A 22705-nucleotide genomic window follows, 5' to 3' on the forward strand; every position below is an offset into this window, starting at 1 on the left:
AGCTGAGGCTGCCTGCGGGGCCGTGCTGGGGGCGGGCGGAGCTAGGCAGGGATGTGCGGGTGGGCGCCGGTGCTGTGCGGTCCCGAGCGCCGGTGCTGTGCGGTCCCGGTCCCCGGCGCTGTGCGGTCCCGGGCGCCGGCGTTGTGCGGTCCTGGGCGCCGTGCGGTCCCGGGCGCCGGCGATGTGCGGTCGCTGGCGCTTTGCGGTCCCGAGCTCCGGCGCTGTGCGGTCCCGGTCCCCGGCGCTGTGCGGACCGGTATGTGCTGGGGGGTGGTGTGTGTGTGTGTGTGTTTGTGTCTGACTCTGTGTGCAGGCATCGTCCGATGGGACAACAAGTCCCATCGGGCTCTGCCTGCTACAGTGACAGTGAGTGACACATTAGCCAATGATGGGACAGTAGTAGTCCCATCATCCGTGTTCAATGTGTTGAATGTAAAAAAAAAAAAAATACACATATACAGTACATACATACATACATACATACATACAACACACGACATGCGACGACACTCACCATGCGGCGACATGCGCCATGCGAAGGCATGCGACATGTACCATGCGACATGCGCCATGCGATGACATGTGCCATGCGACATGCAGCATGCGACGACACTCACCATGCGGCAACATGCGCCATGCGACGGCATGCGACATGTACCATGCAATGACATGCGCCATGCGACGACATGCGACAACATGCGACATGCGCCATGCGATGACATGCGCCATGCGACAACATGCGCCATGCAGCATGCGATGACATGCGCCATGCAACAACATGCGACATGCAGCATGTGACGACATGCACCATGCGACGACATGCGCCATGCGACGGCATGCGACATGTACCATGCGACATGCGCCATGCGATGACATGCGCCATGCGACATGCAGCATGCGACGACACTCACCATGCGGCAACATGCGCCATGCGACGGCATGCGACATGTACCATGCAATGACATGCGCCATGCGACGACATGCGACAACATGCGACATGCGCCATGCGATGACATGCGCCATGCGACAACATGCGCCATGCAGCATGCGATGACATGCGCCATGCAACAACATGCGACATGCAGCATGTGACAACATGCACCATGCAACGACATGCGCCATGCGGCGACATGCACCATGCAACGACACTCACCATGCGGCAACATGCGCCATGCGACGGCATGCGACATGTACCATGCAATGACATGCGCCATGCGACGACATGCGACAACATGCGACATGCGCCATGCGATGACATGCGCCATGCGACAACATGCGCCATGCAGCATGCGATGACATGCGCCATGCAACAACATGCGACATGCAGCATGTGACGACATGCACCATGCGACGACATACGCCATGCAACTACATGCACCATGCGACGACATGCGCCATGCGACGACATGCGGCATGCGACGACATGCGCCATGCGGCATGCGACGACATGCGCATACAGTACATACATACAGTACATACAGTGCATACATACAGACATACAGTACATACATACATACATACATTACATACATACATACATATAGACATACAGTACATTAAACATAGATTACATACTCACCATCACTTGTCACTTTGATCCCCGAAGCCATTGTCATCTGTAAAAAATATTAAAATAATAAACAAACACTATACTCCCTGATCCGCAGAAATCCAATTAAAATGAGTGTCCCACGACGATCTCCCGTGGAGAACAGCAGCATCAGCTGACGCAACCACTCACCAGGGGCTCTAGGAACACAATGAGGGGAGGAAGGTATCCTTCCACAATGTATTCCCCACAATGTATTCCTACGCCCCTGTGAGAAAATAGTCCCTAGTCTCACATTATGGCATGCTGTATGAGAAAGTTCCCACGCAGCTTTTTGCCATAAAGTGAGACCAGTGAACTTTAGTAACCTCAGTGATACACTGCAGGAGCCATTGCCTCCTGTCAGTGTGTCACTGATGGTCCTATAGAGCGGTGACATCAACCCTAACCCTAACCGTAAACGTGACAGAAATACGTGACACTTTAATACGTGGCACGTGGCACTTACATACGTGGCACTTAAATCCGTGGCACTGAAATACGTGGCACTTAAATACGTGGCACTGAAATACGTGGCACTTACATAGGTGGCATTTAAATCCGTGGCACTGAAATACGTGGCACTGAAATACGTGTCACGTGGTACTTAAATACATGGCACTTACATACGTGGCACTTACATACATGGCACTTACATACGTGGCACTTACATACGTAGCACTTAAATACGTGGCACGTGGCACTTACATACGTGGCACTTATATACGTGGCACTTATATACGTGGCACTGAAATACATGGCACTGAAATATCGTGGCACTATGACTGTCAGAAAATGTTCATTAAACGGTTAGGGGTGAGGTTAGGGGTAGGGTTAGGGTTAGGGTTTGGATCCCTTTATCACCCTGATGGTGGTGGGTGGTGTTTCAGTGTTTTTTTCTGTTTTTTTCTATAAAAACGCATGCGTTTTTAACGCAAACGCATGTGCTTAAAAACGCATGTGTTTACATAGACAGCAATGCATTTTTTGCCGCAAATAAACGCATGCGTTTTTTTGCGGCAAAAAAAGTATGAAACTGAGCTGTGAAATGATGAATCCGGCCTTGGAATCCGTTTTTTCATGCATGTTTCCATTCAAATTATGCACATTTTCCGTTTATTTACTTATTTCCAAAAACGGCATTAAAACCGCGCATAAACCGCTCCAAAAAAAGCATCAAAACTGCACCAAAAACTGCATCAAAACTGCACCAAAAACTGCATCAAAACCTGGTGCAGTTTTGCAGTTTTGGTGCGGTTTTGATGCAGTTTTTGGTGCGGTTTTGATGCAGATCTTGGTGTGGTTTTGGTGCGGCTTTTTCCACAGCATGTGCACAACAAGTCTGCGGCTCCCATAGACTTACATTGGTTGTACACTACACTGCAGATTTGATGCAATTCAGTGCAGCAAAAAACGCTGCGGATCTGCAATCAGATCCACAACGTGTGCACACAGCCTTAGCATTTAGGGAACCTAGCCAAAAAGCCAAGCAAAAAACAAGTGTGGGATTGCACTTTTTTGCCATTTCATTGCACTTTGAATTTCTTTCACATTTTCTGCTACACGACATGGTAAAACCAATGGTGTCGTTCAAAAGTAGAACTTGTCCCGCAAATGATCAAATGGCTATATTGACGGAAAAATTATGGCTCTGGAAAGAAGGGGAGCGATAAACGAAAACAAAAAAGCTCCAGGGGGTGAAGGGGTTTAGAAACATGGATATGGACATATCTATGGAAATAGACATAGATATATAGATATATCTGTATCTATCTATCTATCTATCTATCTATCTATCTATCTATCTATCTATCTATCTATCTATCTGTCCATTTATCTGTGTGTAATGGAGTGTGGGTTGGACAAATGTAAAAGAGGAGGTTGGACAGAAATGACATCAAAAATCTTTCTGAAGCTAGAGGAGGGAGAGGAGGGAGGGGTTTGGGTGTGTTTTGGAGTGGGTGTGGTAGGTTCATGCTTAGTAGCAGTGCAATGCATCATGGAACTTGTAGTATTAGAGCACAGTAACTCAGGAAAAAGGAAGTTGTCGATTAACCCCATGAGAGCTGAATCCAGCACTAAAGATGTGCTGCTACAGCATGATAAAAGGTAATATTGCTAAAATAAACACAGTAGATGTTTTCAGTGGCCCATAATAGCAAGATTTATGAAAAAAAAAAAGGTTATAGTAGTGGACAACTTCTTTAAGCTGAAATGGACTGGCCAACAGAGTACTTCCAGGAGAGGACTGAATCCAACAGGAGAACATTGACAGCTGGCATCGACTACAGACTAGAGCCCAGTTAAATAACAAGGCCAGGGAACTGATTAGTGAAGGCAGCTGCTAAGTTCCACTCGAAACCACCAGAGGGAGCCCAAGAGCAGAACTCCCAAAAATACCATTCACAACCACAGGATGGAGCCCAAGAACGGAATTCACAACAGCCGTGTGTGCAAGGTGTATGGAGCGGAATCGTGTGTGTACGAGGTTTACGGAGCGGAGCCGGGTGTGTATGAGGTGTGCGGAGTGGAGCTGGGTGTGTACGAGGTGTACGGAGTGGAGCCACGTGTGTACGGACCGCAGCCACGTGTGTACGAGGTGTACGGAGCAGAGCCACATGTGTACGAGGTGTACGGAGCAGAGCCGCATGTGCAAAGTGTACGGAGCTCAGCTGCATGTGTAGGAGTAACTATGTGTGGCCATTATACTGTAGTCAATATCATGTGTGGCCATTGTACAGTATGGAGCACTGTGTGGCCATTATACAGTATGGAGCATCATGTGTGGCCATTATACAGTATGGAGCATCATGTGTGGCCATTATACAGTATGGAGCACCATGTGTGGCCATTGTACAGTATGGAGCACTGTGTGGCCATTATACAGTATGGAGCATCATGTGTGGCCATTATACAGTATGGAGCATCATGTGTGGCCATTATACAGTATGGAGCATCATGTGTGGCCATTATACAGTATGGAGCACCATGTGGGGCCATTGTACAGTATGGAGCACTGTGTGGTCATTATACAGTATGGAGCACTGTGTGGCCATTATACAGTATGGAGCATCATGTGTGGCCAATGGCCATTATACAGTATTGAGCATCATGTGCAGTCATTATACAGTATGGAGTATCATGTGCAGTCATTATACAGTATGGAGCATCATGTGCGGTCATTATACAGTATGGAGCATCATGTTTGGCCATTATACAGTATGGAGCATCATGTGCGGTCATTATACAATATAGAACATCATGTGCAGTCATTATACAGTATGGAGCATCATGTGTGGCCATTATACAGTATGGAGCATCATGTGTGGCCATTGTACAGTATGGAGCACTGTGTGGCCATTATACAGTATGGAGCATCATGTGTGGCCATTATACAGTATGGAGCATCATGTGTGTACATATTTTTTGTTTATAATTATTGTTTATGAAACAGTGTGATCAGCAGTGCTAAATGGGTGTGGTTGGGACGTGGATTTGGGTGTGACTAGTTGTGAAATGGGTGTGGTCAGAGGCGTGGCCTAAAATTTGCCACGACACGCTGCACGCGCCGCAACTTTGTCCCTCTTTTCCTTATTCAAAAGTTGGGAGGTATGGAGTACACATGTCATGTACTCTTCGGGCAGGAGCTTAGAGGTGTGGGACCCATGCACCAATTTATGGGATGCAGATTTCCGGCTGGGTGCGGCCATCCCATAATGATCCCCCATAGCCACAGAGCAAATATTATAGCCATATGCATAGTGGAGCAGAGTGTGGCTAGGTGCAGACATCCCATAATGATCCCACATAGTCACAGAACACATATTATAGCCATACACATACCCAGCCTACGACTAATTCTGTAATGGCGCATGTATTACTAATACAGATGCCGTTTGTGTGTCGCCATTTCTAATTCACCTATATATTTTGGTATGGGGGGCCCATTTGAAAGTTTGCATCGGGGCCCATAACTTTGTAGTTACGCCACTGTATAAAGGAATGATTCACATTTGGCATTTACTTTAAGGGTTTGATTGGATAAGTCGTCTAATTTCATAAGTTTACACTTCAGTCTTAATACTTCCCTATATGGTAAAAAAAATAATTACACTTCTGAGCCCCACCTGCATTCAAGAACACTTTTTTGTGCCGTTTGTCTTTTTGAAGTTAATCTTTATGATTCTTTGATATAAACTAATCTTTCTTTTGATATATCACATAGTGATGAATGAATCTGCAAAAATTTTAATTTGGTAGTTTGTTTGAATTTGGCAAAGAAATGTGATTAACATCAAAGTAATTCGCTGAAAATTGAATGTTTCATATTATGTTCTGAGGTCTCTCCAGATCTCAAAGTATAATAATAACTTTAAGGTGTAAAAACAAAAAAGCTCACTGCAGCTAACTGTCTAGTTCACCGTTCTTTCCAACTTCTTCTTGTTTCTGCATCTCACCAGAAACCATGCTCCAGATGGGGGACGAATGGTTGAGAATTATAAGGGTGGGCATTGTCACTCCCCGTCCTGCCCATGCTCAGTTTTGTGGAATAAGCACTTTCATGTACCGGCCCTTTCATTACACAGGTCTGCGACTAAAAAGCTGTTTGATTATTTTAATCTAATTTCCATGTATTTTGGTGTACTGAAAAAGAAAAAAATATTTTAAAAAATCCTGGATGTCAGGATTTGCCACAAAATGCAAAATTCTCTACAAATTTAGTATATTTTTCTCAATTTTTGGTATTTTTTTATCTTAGGGTTTTGAAAGTCAAAATTACTATTAATTAATTCACATCAATGCATTGAAGATATACAATTCCAAAAAAATATAACTTTCAAAGAAAAGAACTTTCAGAGTGAGCTAATGAAACCAGCTTCAACATGTTGCAAGCTGAACGAGCAGGCTTGGGATTGATGAAGCAATTCGTAAAATTACTTCCAAAAGATGGAGAATTCTTCAAATACTTGGTCACCAAGTTTCCAGGCCTCTCTGTTATGACCCCAATGGCGAGGGTCTCAGAGGAACGTGGAAGTCTGCAGAATACAAAAATCCAGCTCATAGGGCAGTGGTAACTGGGTTGACCATATATCTACTCCTAACGCCAACACTAGAAGTAGCCGGGGATCATTCCTACGTTGATTCTAGATGACACGCGCCAGCCGGAGAATCTAGCTACCCCTAGTAGAGGAAAACAAAGACCTTTCTTGCCTCCAGAGAAGGGGACCCCAAAGCTGGATAGAAGCCCCCCACAAATAATGACGGTGAGGTAAGAGGAAATGACAAACACAGAAATGAACCAGGTTTAGCACAGAGAGGCCCGCTTACTGATAGCAGAATAAAGAAAGGTAACTTATATGGTCAACAAAAACCCTATCAAAATCCACACTGGAAATTCAAGAACCCCCGAACCGTCTAACGGTCCGGGGGGAGAACACCAGCCCCCTAGAGCTTCCAGCAAAGGTCAGGATATAGATTTGGAACAAGCTGGACAAAAATACAAAACCAAAACAAATAGCAAAAAGCAAAAGGCAGACTTAGCTGATATAACTGGAACCAGGATCAGTAGACAAGAGCACAGCAGACTAGCTCTGATAACTACGTTGCCAGGCATAGAACTGAAGGTCCAGGGAGCTTAAATAGCAACACCCCTAACTAACGACCCAGGTGCGGATAAAAGGAATGACAGAAAAACCAGAGTCAAAAAACTAGTAACCACTAGAGGGAGCAAAAAGCAAATTCACAACACCTCTCGGAGGCAAAATTGAAGGAAGGTGTGTTCTTCGGACCAGACATTAGAAGGCTTATAGCTGATCAAGAGTTTATCAATACCATGATGCATCCTCAAAAAGAAGGGTGGTTTGCATTTAAAGAGGACGTAGAGAAATTTTTAGGCAATAACAAAGACCCTGACTACAAAAAAATTTGTCGGACGAATGCTGAAAGCATTTCAAGCTTTAGGTTGCCGGATGAATTTGAAAATGCATTTCCTTCATTCCCACCTTGACAACTTTCCTGAAAATTTGGGAGCTGTGAGTGAAAAGCAAGGTGAACGATTCCACCAGGACATTAAAGAGATGGAAAGAAGATACCAGGGAAGATGGAGCATTACAATGATGGCAGACTACTGTTGGATGCTTCAGAGAGACATTCCAAATGCTACTCACAAGTGTAAATATACCAAGAGAAGCCTCACAGGGAAGAAGAATCGATTTTCGTGTGAGTTATTGAGCTCATTGCAGTCAAAAAATGATTTTCATGCAACATTTGTAATAAAAAATTAATTTTATGAGTCCATTTTCATTTATTTTGAGGTATTGTCTTATTTAACATAGTTACTTAAATTGTCAGAAAACGTGATCATGTCCTATGACAAAACGAAGGTCATTTTCGGATTCAGCGCACCTAAAAACATATTAACAGATTACCGTATATACTCGAGTATAAGCCGACCCGAGTATAAGCCGACCCCCCTAATTTTGCCACAAAAAACTGGGAAAACTTATTGACTCGAGTATAAGCCTAGGGTGGAAAATGCAGCAGCTACCGGTGAATTTCAAAATTTAAAATAGATGCTCCATGCCATTCATTATGGCCCCATAGATGCTCGACATAAAGCTGTGCCACATATAATGCTCTGCACCGTTCATTATGGCCCCATAGATGCTCGACATAAAGCTGTGCCTCATATAATGCTCTGCACCGTTCATTATGGCCCCATAGATGCTCCACATAAAGCTGTGCCATATATAATGCTCTGCACAGTTCATTATGGCCCCATAGATGCTCCATAGAAAGCTGTGCCATATACAATGCTCTGCACCTTTGATTATGGCCCCATAGATAGCTGTGCCATATACAATGCTCTGCACCTTTGATTATGGCCCCATAGATAGCTGTGCTATATATAATGCTCTGCACCTTTGACCTTTGATTATGGCCCCATAGATGCTCCACATAAAGCTGTGCCTTATATATAGTGCTCTGCACCGTTGCCCCATAGATGCTCCACATAAAGCTGTGCCATATATATAGTGCTCTGCACCGTTGCCCCATAGATGCTCCACATAAAGCTGTGCCTTATATATATAATGCTGTGCACCGTTGCCCCATAGATGCTCCACATAAAGCTGTGCCATTGCTGCTGCTGCTGCAATAAAAAATAAAAAACACATACTCACCTCTCTTGCTTGCAGCTCCTCAGCGTCCTGTCCTGGCGTCTCTCCGCACTGACTGATCAGGCAGAGGACGGCGCGCACACTATATGCGTCATCGCGCCCTCTGACCTGAACAGTCAGAACAAGAGGACGCGAAGACTGAGCGGCGCCCGGCGGGTGGAACAAGGGAAGGTAAATATGTAATACTTACCTGCTCCCGGCGTCCTGCTCCTTCCCCCGGACAGCTGGTCTTCGGTGCCGCAGCCTCTTCCTCTGTCAGCGGTCACCGGCACCGCTGATTAGAGAAATGAATTATGCGGCTCTGCCCCTATGGGAGGTGGAGCAGCGTATTCATTTCTCTAATGAGCGGTCCCATGTGACCGCTGAACAGGGGAAGAGCTGCGGCACCGAAGACCGTGGGACGGGCAGGGGGAGCGCCAGGAGCCCCGGAAGCAGGTAAGTATGCCTCAGTGCCCTCTCCCCCTCACCCGCCGACCGTGACTCGAGTATAAGCCGAGGGGGCACTTTCAGCCCAAAAATTTGGGCTGAAAATCTCAGCTTATACTCGAGTATATACGGTATGTGGAATAACCAAAAAGCTCTTGAAAAAAATTTTTTTTGCAGACCTGTGTTATTTATGCATCTATATACAGTTATCTGAAAAAGTTTGGGCACCCCTATTAATCTTAAGCTTAATGTTTTATAAAAATTAGTTTTTTGCAACAGCTATTTCAGTTTCATATATCTAATAACTGTTGGACACAGTAATGTTTCTGCCTTGAAATGAGGTTTATTGTACTAACAGAAAATGTGCAATCTGCATTCAAACAAAATTTGACAGGTGCATAAGTATGGGCACCCTATCATTTTCTTGTTTTAAATACTCCTACCTACTTTTTACTGACTTACGAAAGCACTTTTTTTGGTTTTGCAACCTCATTGAGCTTTGAACTTCATAGCCAGGTGTATGCAATCATGAGAAAAGCTACTTAAAGTGGCCACTTGCAAGTTGTTCTCCTGTTTGAATCTCCTCTGAAGAGTGGCATCATGGGCTCCTCAAAACAACTGTCAAATGATCTGAAAACAAAGATTATTCAACATAGTTGTTCAGGGGAAGGATACAAAAAGCTGTCTAAGAGATTTAACCTGTCAATTTCCACTGTGAGGAACATAGTAAGGAAATGGAAGAACACAGGTACAGTTCTTGTTAAGGCCAGAAGTGGCAGGCCAAGAAAAACATCAGAAAGGCAGAGAAGAAGAATGGTGAGATCAGTCAAGGACAATCCTCAGACCACCTCTAGAGAGCTGCAGCATCAACTTGCTGCAGATGGTGTCACTGTGCATCGGTCAACTATACAATGCACTTTGCACAAGGAGAAGCTGTATGGGAGAGTGATGCGAAAGAAGCCGTTTCTGCAAGCACGCCACAAACAGAGTCGGCTGAGGTATGCAAAAGCACATTTGGAGAAGCCAATTTCTTTTTGGAAGAAGGTCCTGTGGACTGATGAAACCAAGATTGAGTTGTTTGGTCATACAAAAAGACGTTATGCATGGCGGCAAAAAAACACAGCATTCCAAGAAAAACACTTGCTACCCACAGTAAAATTTGGTGGAGGTTCCATCATGCTTTGGGGCTGTGTGGCCAATGCCGGCACCGGGAATCTTGATAAAGTTGAGGGACGCATGGATTCCTCTCAGTATCAGCAGATTCTTGACAATAATGTTCATGAATCAGTGACAAAGTTGAAGTTACGCAGGGGATGGATCTTTTAGCAAGGCAATGATCCAAAACACTGCTCCAAATCTACTCAGGCATTCATGCAGAGGAACAATTACACTGTTCTGGAATGGCCATCCCAGTCCCCAGAACGGAATATCATTGAACATCTGTGGGATCATTTGAAGAGGGCAGTCCATGCTCGGCGACCATCAAACTTAACTGAACTGGAATTGTTTTGTAAAGAGAAATGGTCAAAAATACCTTCATCCAGGATCCAGGAACTCATTAAAAGCTACAGGAAGCAACTAGAGGCTGTTATTTTTGCATAAGGAGGATCTACTAAATATTAATGTCACTTTTCTGGTGAGGTGCCCATACTTATGCACCTGTCAAATTTTGTTTGAATGCAGATTGCACATTTTCTGTTAGTACAATAAACCTAATTTCAAGGCAGAAACATTACTGTGTCCAACAGTTATTAGATATATGAAACTGAAATAGCTGTTGCAAAAAAAACAATTTTAAAAAAACATTAAGCTTAAGATTAATAGGGGTGCCCAAACTTTTTCATATAACTGTATATAAGAGGCATCGTGATTACTCACTAATCCTGCCCTCTGCACAGTAGCTCTGCCCCCACCCCATCACCACACATAATCCCGCCCCCCACCCAATTACCACACACAATCCCGCCCTCACATTACCACACACAATCCTGCCCCCCCACCACATTACCACACACAATCCCACCCCCACCACATTACCACACACAATCCCACCCCGCACCACATTACCACACACAATCCTGCCCCCCCACCACATTACCACACACAATCCCGCCCCCCATCACATTACCACACACAATCCCGCCCCCCACCACATTACCACACATAATCCCGCCCCCACCATATTACCACACACAATCCGCACCACATCACCACACACAATCCCGCCCCCCACCACATCACCACACATAATCCCACCCACCCACCACATCACCACACATAATCCCACCCCCAGCACATCACCACACATAATCCCGCCCCCCACCACATTACCACACATAGTCCTGCCCCCCACCACATTACCACACATAATCCCACCCCAGCACATCACCACACATAATCCCGCCCCCACCACATTACCACACATAATCTCGCACCCTAACCACATTACCACACATAATCCCACCCTCCCACCACATCACCACACATAATCCCGAGCCCCCAACACATCACCACACATAATCCCGCCTCCCCACCCCATTACCACACTTAATTCCCCCCAAAACATCACCACACATAATCCCGCCCCCCACCATATCACCACACATAATCTCGCCCCTCCACCACATCACCACACATAATCCTGCCCCCACCACATTACCACACATAATCCTGCCCCCACCACATTATCACACATAATCCCCCCTCCACCAGATCACCACACATAATCCCACCCCCACCACATCATCACACATAATCCCGCCCCTCCACCACATCACCACACATAATCCCGCCCCTCCACCACATCACCACACATAATCCCGCCCCTCCACCACATCACCACACATAATCCCGCCCCTCCACCACATCACCACACAAAATCCCACCCCCTACCACATTACCACACATAATCCCGCCCCTCCGCCACAGCACCACACAATCCCGCCCCCAACACATCACCACACATAATCCTGCCCACCCCATTACCACACATAATCCCGCCCAACACCACATCACCACACATATTCCCGCCCCTCTACCACACCACCACACAATCCCACCCCCCACCACATCACCACACATAATCCCGCTCCCCCACCACATCACCACACAATCCCGCCCCCCACCTCATTACCACACCTAATCCTGTCCCCCCACCACATCAACACACATTATCCCGCCCCCCCACCACCTCACCACACATAATCTCACCCTCCTCTACATCACCATACATAATCCTGCCCCTGCACCACATCACCACACATAATCCCGCCCCTCCACCACAGCACCACACAATCCCGCCTCCAACACATCACCACACATAATCCTGCCCACCCCATTACCACACATAATCCCACCCCCCTCCACATCTTCACACATAATCCCGCCCTCCACCACATCACCACACATAATCCCGCCCCCCACCACATCACCACACATAATCCCGCTCCCCCACCACATAACCACACATAAAACCAACCCCCCACCACATCACCACACATAATACCGCCCCCTACCACATCACCACACATATTCCCGCCCCTCTACCACATCACCACACATAATACCGCCCCTCTACCACATCACCACACATAATCTTGCCCCCCACCACATCACCACACATAATCCCGCCCCTCCACCACATCACCACACATAATCCCACCCCTCCACCACATCACCACACAATCCCGCCCCCCACATCATTACCACACATAATCCCGCCCCCCCACCACATCACCACATATAATCCCGCCCCCCCACCACATCACCACACATAATCCCCCCACCACATCACCACACATAATCCCGCCCCCCACCATATCACCACACATAATCTCGCCCCTCCACCACATCTCCACACATAATCCTGCCCCCACCACATTACCACACATAATCCTGCCCCCACCACATTATCACACATAATCCCCCCCTCCACCAGATCACCACACATAATCCCACCCCCACCACATCATCACACATAATCCCGCCCCTCCACCACATCACCACACATAATCCCACCCCTCCACCACATCACCACACATAATCCCGCCCCTCCACCACATCAATACACATAATCCCGCCCCTCCACCACATCACCACACATAATCCCACCCCCTACCACATTACCACACAAAATCCCACCCCCTACCACATTACCACACATAATCCCGCCCCTCCGCCACAGCACCACACAATCCCGCCCCCCAACACATCACCACACATAATCCTGCCCACCCCATTACCACACATAATCCCGCCCCCCACCACATCACCACACATATTCCCGCCCCTCTACCACATCACCACACAATCTCACCCCCCACCACATCACCACACATAATCCCGCTCCCCCACCACATCACCACACAATCCCGCCCCCCACCTCATTACCACACCTAATCCTGTCCCCCCACCACATCAACACACATTATCCCGCTCCCCCACCACCTCACCACACATAATCTCACCCTCCTCTACATCACCATACATAATCCCGCCCCTGCACCACATCACCACACATAATCCCGCCCCTCCACCACAGCACCACACAATCCCGCCTCCAACACATCACCACACATAATCCTGCCCACCCCATTACCACACATAATCCCGCCCCCCTCCACATCTTCACACATAATCCCGCCCTCCACCACATCACCACACATAATCCCGCCCCCCACCACATCACCACACATAATCCCGCTCCCCCACCACATCACCACACATAAAACCAACCCCCCCACCACATCACCACACATAATACCGCCCCCTACCACATCACCACACATATTCCCGCCCCTCTACCACATCACCACACATAATACCGCCCCTCTACCACATCACCACACATAATCTTGCCCCCCACCACATCACCACACATAATCCCGCCCCTCCACCACATCACCACACATAATCCCACCCCTCCACCACATCACCACACAATCCCGCCCCCCACATCATTACCACACATAATCCCGCCCCCCCACCACATCACCACATATAATCCCGCCCCCCCACCACATCACCACACATAATCCCCCCACCACATCACCACACATAATCCCGCCCCCCACCATATCACCACACATAATCTCGCCCCTCCACCACATCTCCACACATAATCCTGCCCCCACCACATTACCACACATAATCCTGCCCCCACCACATTATCACACATAATCCCCCCCTCCACCAGATCACCACACATAATCCCACCCCCACCACATCATCACACATAATCCCGCCCCTCCACCACATCACCACACATAATCCCGCCCCTCCACCACATCACCACACATAATCCCGCCCCTCCACCACATCAATACACATAATCCCGCCCCTCCACCACATCACCACACATAATCCCACCCCCTACCACATTACCACACAAAATCCCACCCCCTACCACATTACCACACATAATCCCGCCCCTCCGCCACAGCACCACACAATCCCGCCCCCCAACACATCACCACACATAATCCTGCCCACCCCATTACCACACATAATCCCGCCCCCCACCACATCACCACACATATTCCCGCCCCTCTACCACATCACCACACAATCCCACCCCCCCACCACATCACCACACATAATCCCGCTCCCCCACCACATCACCACACAATCCCGCCCCCCACCTCATTACCACACCTAATCCTGTCCCCCCACCACATCAACACACATTATCCCGCCCCCCCACCACCTCACCACACATAATCTCACCCTCCTCTACATCACCATACATAATCCCGCCCCTGCACCACATCACCACACATAATCCCGCCCCTCCACCACAGCACCACACAATCCCGCCTCCAACACATCACCACTCATAATCCTGCCCACCCCATTACCACACATAATCCCGCCCCCCTCCACATCTTCACACATAATCCCGCCCTCCACCACATCACCACACATAATCCCGCCCCCCACCACATCACCACACATAATCCCGCTCCCCCACCACATCACCACACATAAAACCAACCCCCCCACCACATCACCACACATAATACCGCCCCCTACCACATCACCACACATATTCCCGCCCCTCTACCACATCACCACACATAATACCGCCCCTCTACCACATCACCACACATAATCTTGCCCCCCACCACATCACCACACATAATCCCGCCCCTCCACCACATCACCACACATAATCCCACCCCTCCACCACATCACCACACAATCCTGCCCCCCACATCATTACCACACATAATCCCGCCCCCCCACCACATCACCACATACAATCCCGCCCCCCCACCACATCACCACACATAATCCCCCCACCACATCACCACATATAATCCCGCCCCCCCACCACATCACCACATAATCCTGCCCCCAACCACATCACCACACATAATCCCGCCCCTCCACCACATCACCACACAATCCCACCCCCCCACATCATTACCACACATAATCCCACCCCCCACCACATCACCACACATAATCCCGCCCCCCCACCACATCACCACACATAATCCCACCCCCCCACCACATCACCACACATAATCCCGCTCCCCCACCACATCACCACACAATCCCGCCCCCCACCTCATTACCACACCTAATCCTGTCCCTCCACCACATCAACACACATTATCCCGCCCCCCCAGCACCTCACCACACATAATCTCACCCCCCTCTACATCACCATACATAATCCCGCCCCTGCACCACATCACCACACATAATCCCGCCCCTCCACCACAGCACCACACAATCCCGCCCCCAACACATCGCCACACATAATCCTGCCCACCCCACTACTACACATAATCCCGCCCCCCACCACATCACCACACATAATCCTGCCCCCCACCACATCACCACACATAATCCCGCTCCCCCACCACATCACCACACATAAAACCAACCCCCCACCACATCACCACACATAATCCCGCCCCCTACCACATCACCACACATATTCCCGCCCCTCTACCACATCACCACACATAATACCGCCCCTCTACCACATCACCACACATAATCCCGCCCCCCCACCACATCACCACACATAATCCCGCCCCTCCACCACATCACCACACAATCCCGCCCCCCACATCATTACCACACATAATCCTGCCCCCCCACCACATCACCACATATAATCCCGCCCCCCACCACATCACCACACATAATCCCACCCCCCCACCACATCACCACACATAATCCCGCTCCCCCACCACATCCCTACACAATCCCGCCCCCCACCTCATTACCACACCTAATCCTGCCCCCCCACCACATCAACACACATAATCTCACCCCCCTCTACATCACCATACATAATCCCGCCCCTGCACCACATCACCACACATAATCCCACCCCCCACCACATCACCACACATAATCCCCCCCACATCACAACACATAATCCCACCCCCCCACCACATCACCACACATAATCCTACCCCTCCACCACTTCACCACACATAATTTTGCCCCTGCCACATCACTACACATAATCCCACCCCCCAACACATCACCACACATAATCCCACCCCCCAACACATCACCACGCATAATCCCGCCACCCCACCACACATAATCCCACCCCCAACACATCACTACACATAATCATGCCCCCCACCACATCACCACACATAATCCCGCCTCCCACCACATCACCACACATAATCCCTCCCCCCACCACATCACCACACATAATCCTGCCCCTCCACCACATCACCACACATAATCCCACCCCCCACGACATCACCACACATAATCAAGCCCCCCCAACACATCACCACACATAATCCCACCCCCACCCCATTACCACACATAATCCCGCCAACCACCACATCACCACACATAATCCCGCCCCCCCACCACATCACCACACATAATCCCGCCCCCCCACCACATTACCACACAGAATCCCACCACATTACCACACATAATCTTGCCCCCCACCACATTACCATACATAATCCTGCCCCCCACCACATCATCACACATAATCCCGCCCCCCACCACATCACCACACATAATCCTGTCCCTCCACCACATCACGACCCATAATCCAGACCCCCCACCACATTTCCACACATAATCCCACCCCACCACCACATTACCACACATAATCCCGCCCCCCACATTACCACACGAAGCTCCGTCCCCACACATTACCACATGAGGCTCCGTCCCCACACATTACCACACGATCCTCCGTCCCCACACATTACCACATGAGGCTCCGTCCCCACACATTACCCAGCAGCGTTAATAAGATAGCAATGATCGTGCCGAGCATTAGCTGGCTGGAAACAGCTAGTTTTAAGCTAAAAATTAAAACTTTAATTTGGCTTCTAAAGTTTTCATTTTAGGATCTAACAGCATTTAGATATTTTTGTACTTTATTACTGGTCTTAAAAGGTCTACAAAAGTCGTAAAGGCTTTGGAGACTCCCCTGACAAAGTATAAAAATCTTACATATTATTTGTGCATATATTATCACCTATCCATTAAAATGGTTCAAGTTGTCCACAAATACCTTTGCGCTGTCCCTTCTTCCCAGAAGCAATTTTGCATTTGTAGATGCACATTGAATTTTCTTTGCAGTGCCTCATGGCTGACGGTAAATTAAATCATCAAAAAGGAAAGGAAGGAGATAACTGCTTTCTCAAGAGCTCATTGTTATAAACTTCTACATTCTGAGTTATGTCTCCTCTCTCCAATATGGACGGTCACCACGAAGCCTGATTTATAGATTATGATGTGTTATTGGTGTGATTAGCTAATTATGTGTATTTGTAGGGATACCTTTGTAAGGGCTCGGCAACCAGTGTGAAAATTGCAAAATTTCTCATTTTTATGTTTAATACAGCTCATGTTATGAAAAAAAACAGTGCCAAAAATTGAATACCTGATAGATTTAACACAGAAACACTAAACAATAGGTCAACTTATTCTGGTGACACATTCCCTTTAACAACATTTAGGGAGATGCTCTCTTTTTATAATCCCCTACTTATGAAATTGTCAGATAGTGCTCTACAATTAGCAAATCACAAAGCATCTTCCTTCTAGTATCCCAAGTAACGACGAGTGCTGTATATGTACTGCACTCATTGGGAGTGACTGTAATGAGTGGGCTCAGGAGATGTTTGTGCTCCATTCCTAGCGATGAGTGTAATATTCAGCCATATCTGCTTCTAACAGTATCGAGTGGAGTCAAGGTTCAATCTTTTACAGAAGAATTTAAACTGCAGGGGTCACACTGTGCAATGCGAACATCAGCTCCCCTCAACTATGGAATGGATAGCTATGACAGATGGGGTTCTGCTGAAAAGCCCTATTTCATAGGAAACTGATATTTTTACTATATTACCAAATAAAAAAGTGTTAAAAAATAATTGAATCATACCACATTCTACTCATTATAAAAAATAAATAATATATATATATATATTTCTATAGTCTGTCTGTGCATGTATTGTATGTTCGAAAGAACAGAATTTCAGCTTTTCGGTCGTTGCAACTCTACAAAAATAAGTTCAGTAAGAAGCAAGCAAAATGTCATATCTACAAAATTAAAAACATCAGCAGATCATGCAAAAAACAAACCCTCACCTAGCTCAATCAGCCGAAAAACAAAAATAGAAAATATTGACAGAAGCATATATTTTTTTTTATGAATTTCTAAATTTTTGTCACCATTTAAATGAAAGAAAAAAAGGCAACTTTGTTGTCACTGTAATTGTATTGACCTGGAGAATCATATTGCCGAGTTATTTTTACTGAGCAATGAATGACTTAAATGCAAAACCAAAAAAACTATTGCGAAATTACAATTCTTTTTTTACTACAATTTCTCCGCACTTCAAATATGTTTGATGTTTTTAGCTTTATAGAAAGAATGGTGTCAAAAGTACAACTAATCCTGCAAAAAACACGCTCTCATATGACTATGTTGACAAAAAAGAAAAAGTTATCCTTCTTGGGAAAATGCAAGGAAGAAGCAAAAATGCAAAAACCTAAAAAAATCTCCCTATCTTTAAGGCGTTTACTGGTAGCAATCTGCGGGATAATGTGACTGTAAAGCTGCATTTACACTACAAGATTATTGTGTATTTGCTCCTCATGCAAGTTCTCTTGCCAAAGTAGATGTGGATTTTGTGTGGCAATCGATCTGCAACAAACTCAGCATGGGAAATATTCTGTGTCTGTGTAGCCTTACATTAGATATGAAAATAATTGCACCCGCTTTTATAATTTTAAATTTTTCCATCCTCAATATGTTTTCCAGGGTTCTTGAACTTACACAGGGGAAAATAATTCCATTACTAATTCCAAAGACCCTTTACTCTTAAAATATTCAATGACCAGAGCTTCATTCTACTCCCTCAGTAGGGTGCTCCTTCTTTTAACTCAAACTATTACTACTAAAAAAAATTTTTTCTTTACAAATTTGTATTATTTAAATGTGTCTAAAACTAAATAAATATAGAAAAATTAATAAAACACATACCCTCTGCGAAAGTTTTTGTAAGATTTTCAAGGGGAAATATTATGGAATCCTCTCCAAAAACCATTTCAGATTTATCTGAAAAATAATCTTCCAGAATTTTTCTGGCATCAAAGCCATCTTCATGGTAGATCTTATAATTACTGGAATCCATTGTGCAATCTTGTGTCACGAATGAGTTGATTCTCTCTACACCGGCTCTTCAGGTGTTTATATAACTTGCAAAGCTTGTGAGCAAGAATGAATTATCAGGTGATGAGTCGTCAATACAGTCACATGGAAAGTGTATGATCTTTCTCTAAACAAGTTGGTTTTAGAGTATGTGCAAACAATGTTTTTTTCAGGCTGACAAATCAGTCAAATTTTTCAAAGGAAGACATTTCAGAAAGCCAGGGTGTTTTTTCTTCCAGAAATGTCTTTTTTTTACTGTTTTTGGTTATTTTCTAAGTGATTTTTCCAGCCCTTTTGGGATTGTCTTTCTACTGGCTTTTTACAGATTTTTTTTTTTTTACCTCATCAAACAATGATGAAACCTCTACCAATTAAAAAAAAAAAATGATGGCAAAAAGCTCAAAACTATTCCCAACTTCTTCTGGGTGTCTCTTTAAGGCCGGTTTCACACGTCAGTGGCTCCGGTACGTGAGGTGACAGTTTCCTCACGTACCGGAGCCACTGACACACGTAGACACATTAAAATCAATGCATCTGTGCAGATGTCATTGATTTTTTGCGGACCGTGTCTCCGTGTGCCAAACACAGAGACATGTCAGTGTTCGTGGGAGCGCACGTATTACACAGACCTATTAAAGTCAATGGGTCCGTGTAAAACATGTACCGCACACGGACGTTCTCCATGTGCCATGCAGGAGACAGCACTCCAGTAAGTGCTGTCCCCCCCACATGTTGCTGAAGCCGCGATTCATATCTTCTGTGCAGCAGCGTTTGCTGTAAAGAAGATATGAATAATCCAATTTTTTAGTGGTATTTCGTGTTTAAAATAAAGCTCCATGTCCCCACCCCCTGTGCGCCCCCCCCCGGTGTTCTGAAAATACTCACCCGGCTCCCTCGTTGGCTGTCGCTGCTTCCTGTCCTGGCCGCACCTTCTACTGTATGCGGTCACGTGGGGCCGCCGATTACAGTCATGAATATGCGGCTCCACCTCCCATAGGGGTGGAGCCGCATATTCATTACTGTAAATGAGCGGCCCCACGTGACCGCATACAGGAGAAGGTGCGTCATTTTAACTGTCTCTCTTGCACGGTCCGTGTGCTACCCAGGCGGCACACGGCTGCCGCACGTGTGCCACACGGATGGCCTACGTGAGCTCACGGACACACGGACACGGATAACTCCGGTACCGATTTTTTCCGGTACCAGAATTATCTGGACGTGTGAGATTGGCCTAAGGCTGGTTTCACATTTGCGTTTTTTGCCGCTGCGTTTTACCGCAAAAAAACGCATGCGTTTTTTTCCTATACTTAACATTAAAAATGCATGCGTTTGTTTGCATGCGTTTTGTCGCGTTTGACAACGCATGCGTTTTTTCCATGCTTGCGTTTTGTTGCGGAAATGCAACATGTAGTAATTTCTAGAGGCGTTTTTTTGCGGCAAAAAAAAGTATTGCTGTCTATGTAAACGCATGCGTTTTTAAGCACATGCGTCTGTTTGCGTTAAAAACGCATGCGTTTTTATAGAAAAAAACAAGAATACACACTGATAAGCCACCCCCCACCATCAAGGTGATAAAGGGATCCAAACCCTACCCCTAACCCTACCCCTAACCCTAAAGCCGGTAAATCAATTGCCGGCTTTTCATTTCTCCTGCCTAAACCCGACATGATATGAGACATGGTTTACATACAGTAAACCATGTCATATCCCCCTTTTTTTTGCATATTCCACACTACAAATGTTAGTAGTGTGTATGTGCAAAATTTCGGCGCTGTAGCTATTCATTTTAAGGGTTAAATCACGGAAAAAATTGGTGTGGGCTCCCGCGCAATTTTCTCCGCCAGAGTGGTAAAGCCAGTGACTGAGGGCAGATATTAATAGCCTGGAGAGGGTCCACGGTTATTGGCCCCCCCCTGGCTAAAAACATCTGCCCCCAGCCACCCCAGAAAAGGCACATCTGGAAGATGCGCCTATTCTGGCACTTGGCCACTCTCTTCCCATTCCCGTGTAGCGGTGGGATATGGGGTAATGAAGGGTTAATGTCACCTTGCTATTGTAAGGTGCCATTAAGCCAGATTAATAATGGAGAGGCGTCAATTATGTCACCTATCCATTATTAATCCAATTGTATGAAATGGTTAAAAAAAACACACACAATATTGTAAAGTATTTTAATGAAATAAACACACAGGTTGTTGTAATATTTTATTGCTCTCTCAATCCACCTGAAGACCATCGTTCTGTAACAAATTAAAAATAATAAACCAACAATATACATACCTTCCGTAGATCTGTAACGTCCCACGGTGTAAATCCATCTGAAGGGGTTAAAATCATCAGTGTTTAATATGTTTCTTGGTTATTTATTTGTCCTTGTCCAGCTTGCTAATATGTGATTTCCTTGCTTGCTGGTAGCTCTAGGGGGCTGAGTTTCTCCCCTCACACCGTTAGTTGGTGTGGGGGTTCTTGTATTCTCAGCGTGGATATTTTGTATAGGGTTTTTTACTGACCGCACAGTTCCCTGCCTGTCTTCTGCTATCTAGTATTAGTGGGCCTCATTTGCTGAATCTGTTTTCATTTCTACGTTTTGTATTTTCCCCTTACCTCACCGTTATTATTTGTTGGGGGCTTCCTATATCTTTGGGGTCATTTCTCTGAGGCAAGTGAGGTCTTACTTTCTCTATAGGGGTAGCAAGTTTCTCAGGCTGCGTCGAGACGTCCAGGAATTTAGGCACGTTCACCGGCTACCTTTAGTGTGTTTGTTAGGATCAGGTTTTGCGGTCAGTCCAGTTACCACCTCCCTAGAGCTCGTTCTATGTTCAGTAACTTAGCTAGTCCATTCTGTGATCC

General features: G+C 46.5%; 1 protein-coding gene across 1 annotated transcript in view; it reads right to left on the reverse strand.

Moving 5' to 3' along the window:
- LOC143764288 (indolethylamine N-methyltransferase-like) overlaps positions 1-19880 on the reverse strand; it is a 33038-nt gene extending 13158 nt beyond the window's left edge. Inside the window, exon 1 of the mRNA XM_077249721.1 lies at positions 19688-19880. Coding sequence (XP_077105836.1) covers positions 19688-19838 — 151 coding nt within the window. The 5' untranslated portion in view covers positions 19839-19880. The remainder of the gene's footprint in view (positions 1-19687) is intronic.
- Positions 19881-22705: the final 2825 nt, after the last annotated feature.

Source organism: Ranitomeya variabilis, chromosome 4 (genome assembly GCF_051348905.1).
Source record: "Ranitomeya variabilis isolate aRanVar5 chromosome 4, aRanVar5.hap1, whole genome shotgun sequence".
In the NCBI taxonomy this organism is placed as follows: Eukaryota; Metazoa; Chordata; class Amphibia; order Anura; family Dendrobatidae; genus Ranitomeya; species Ranitomeya variabilis.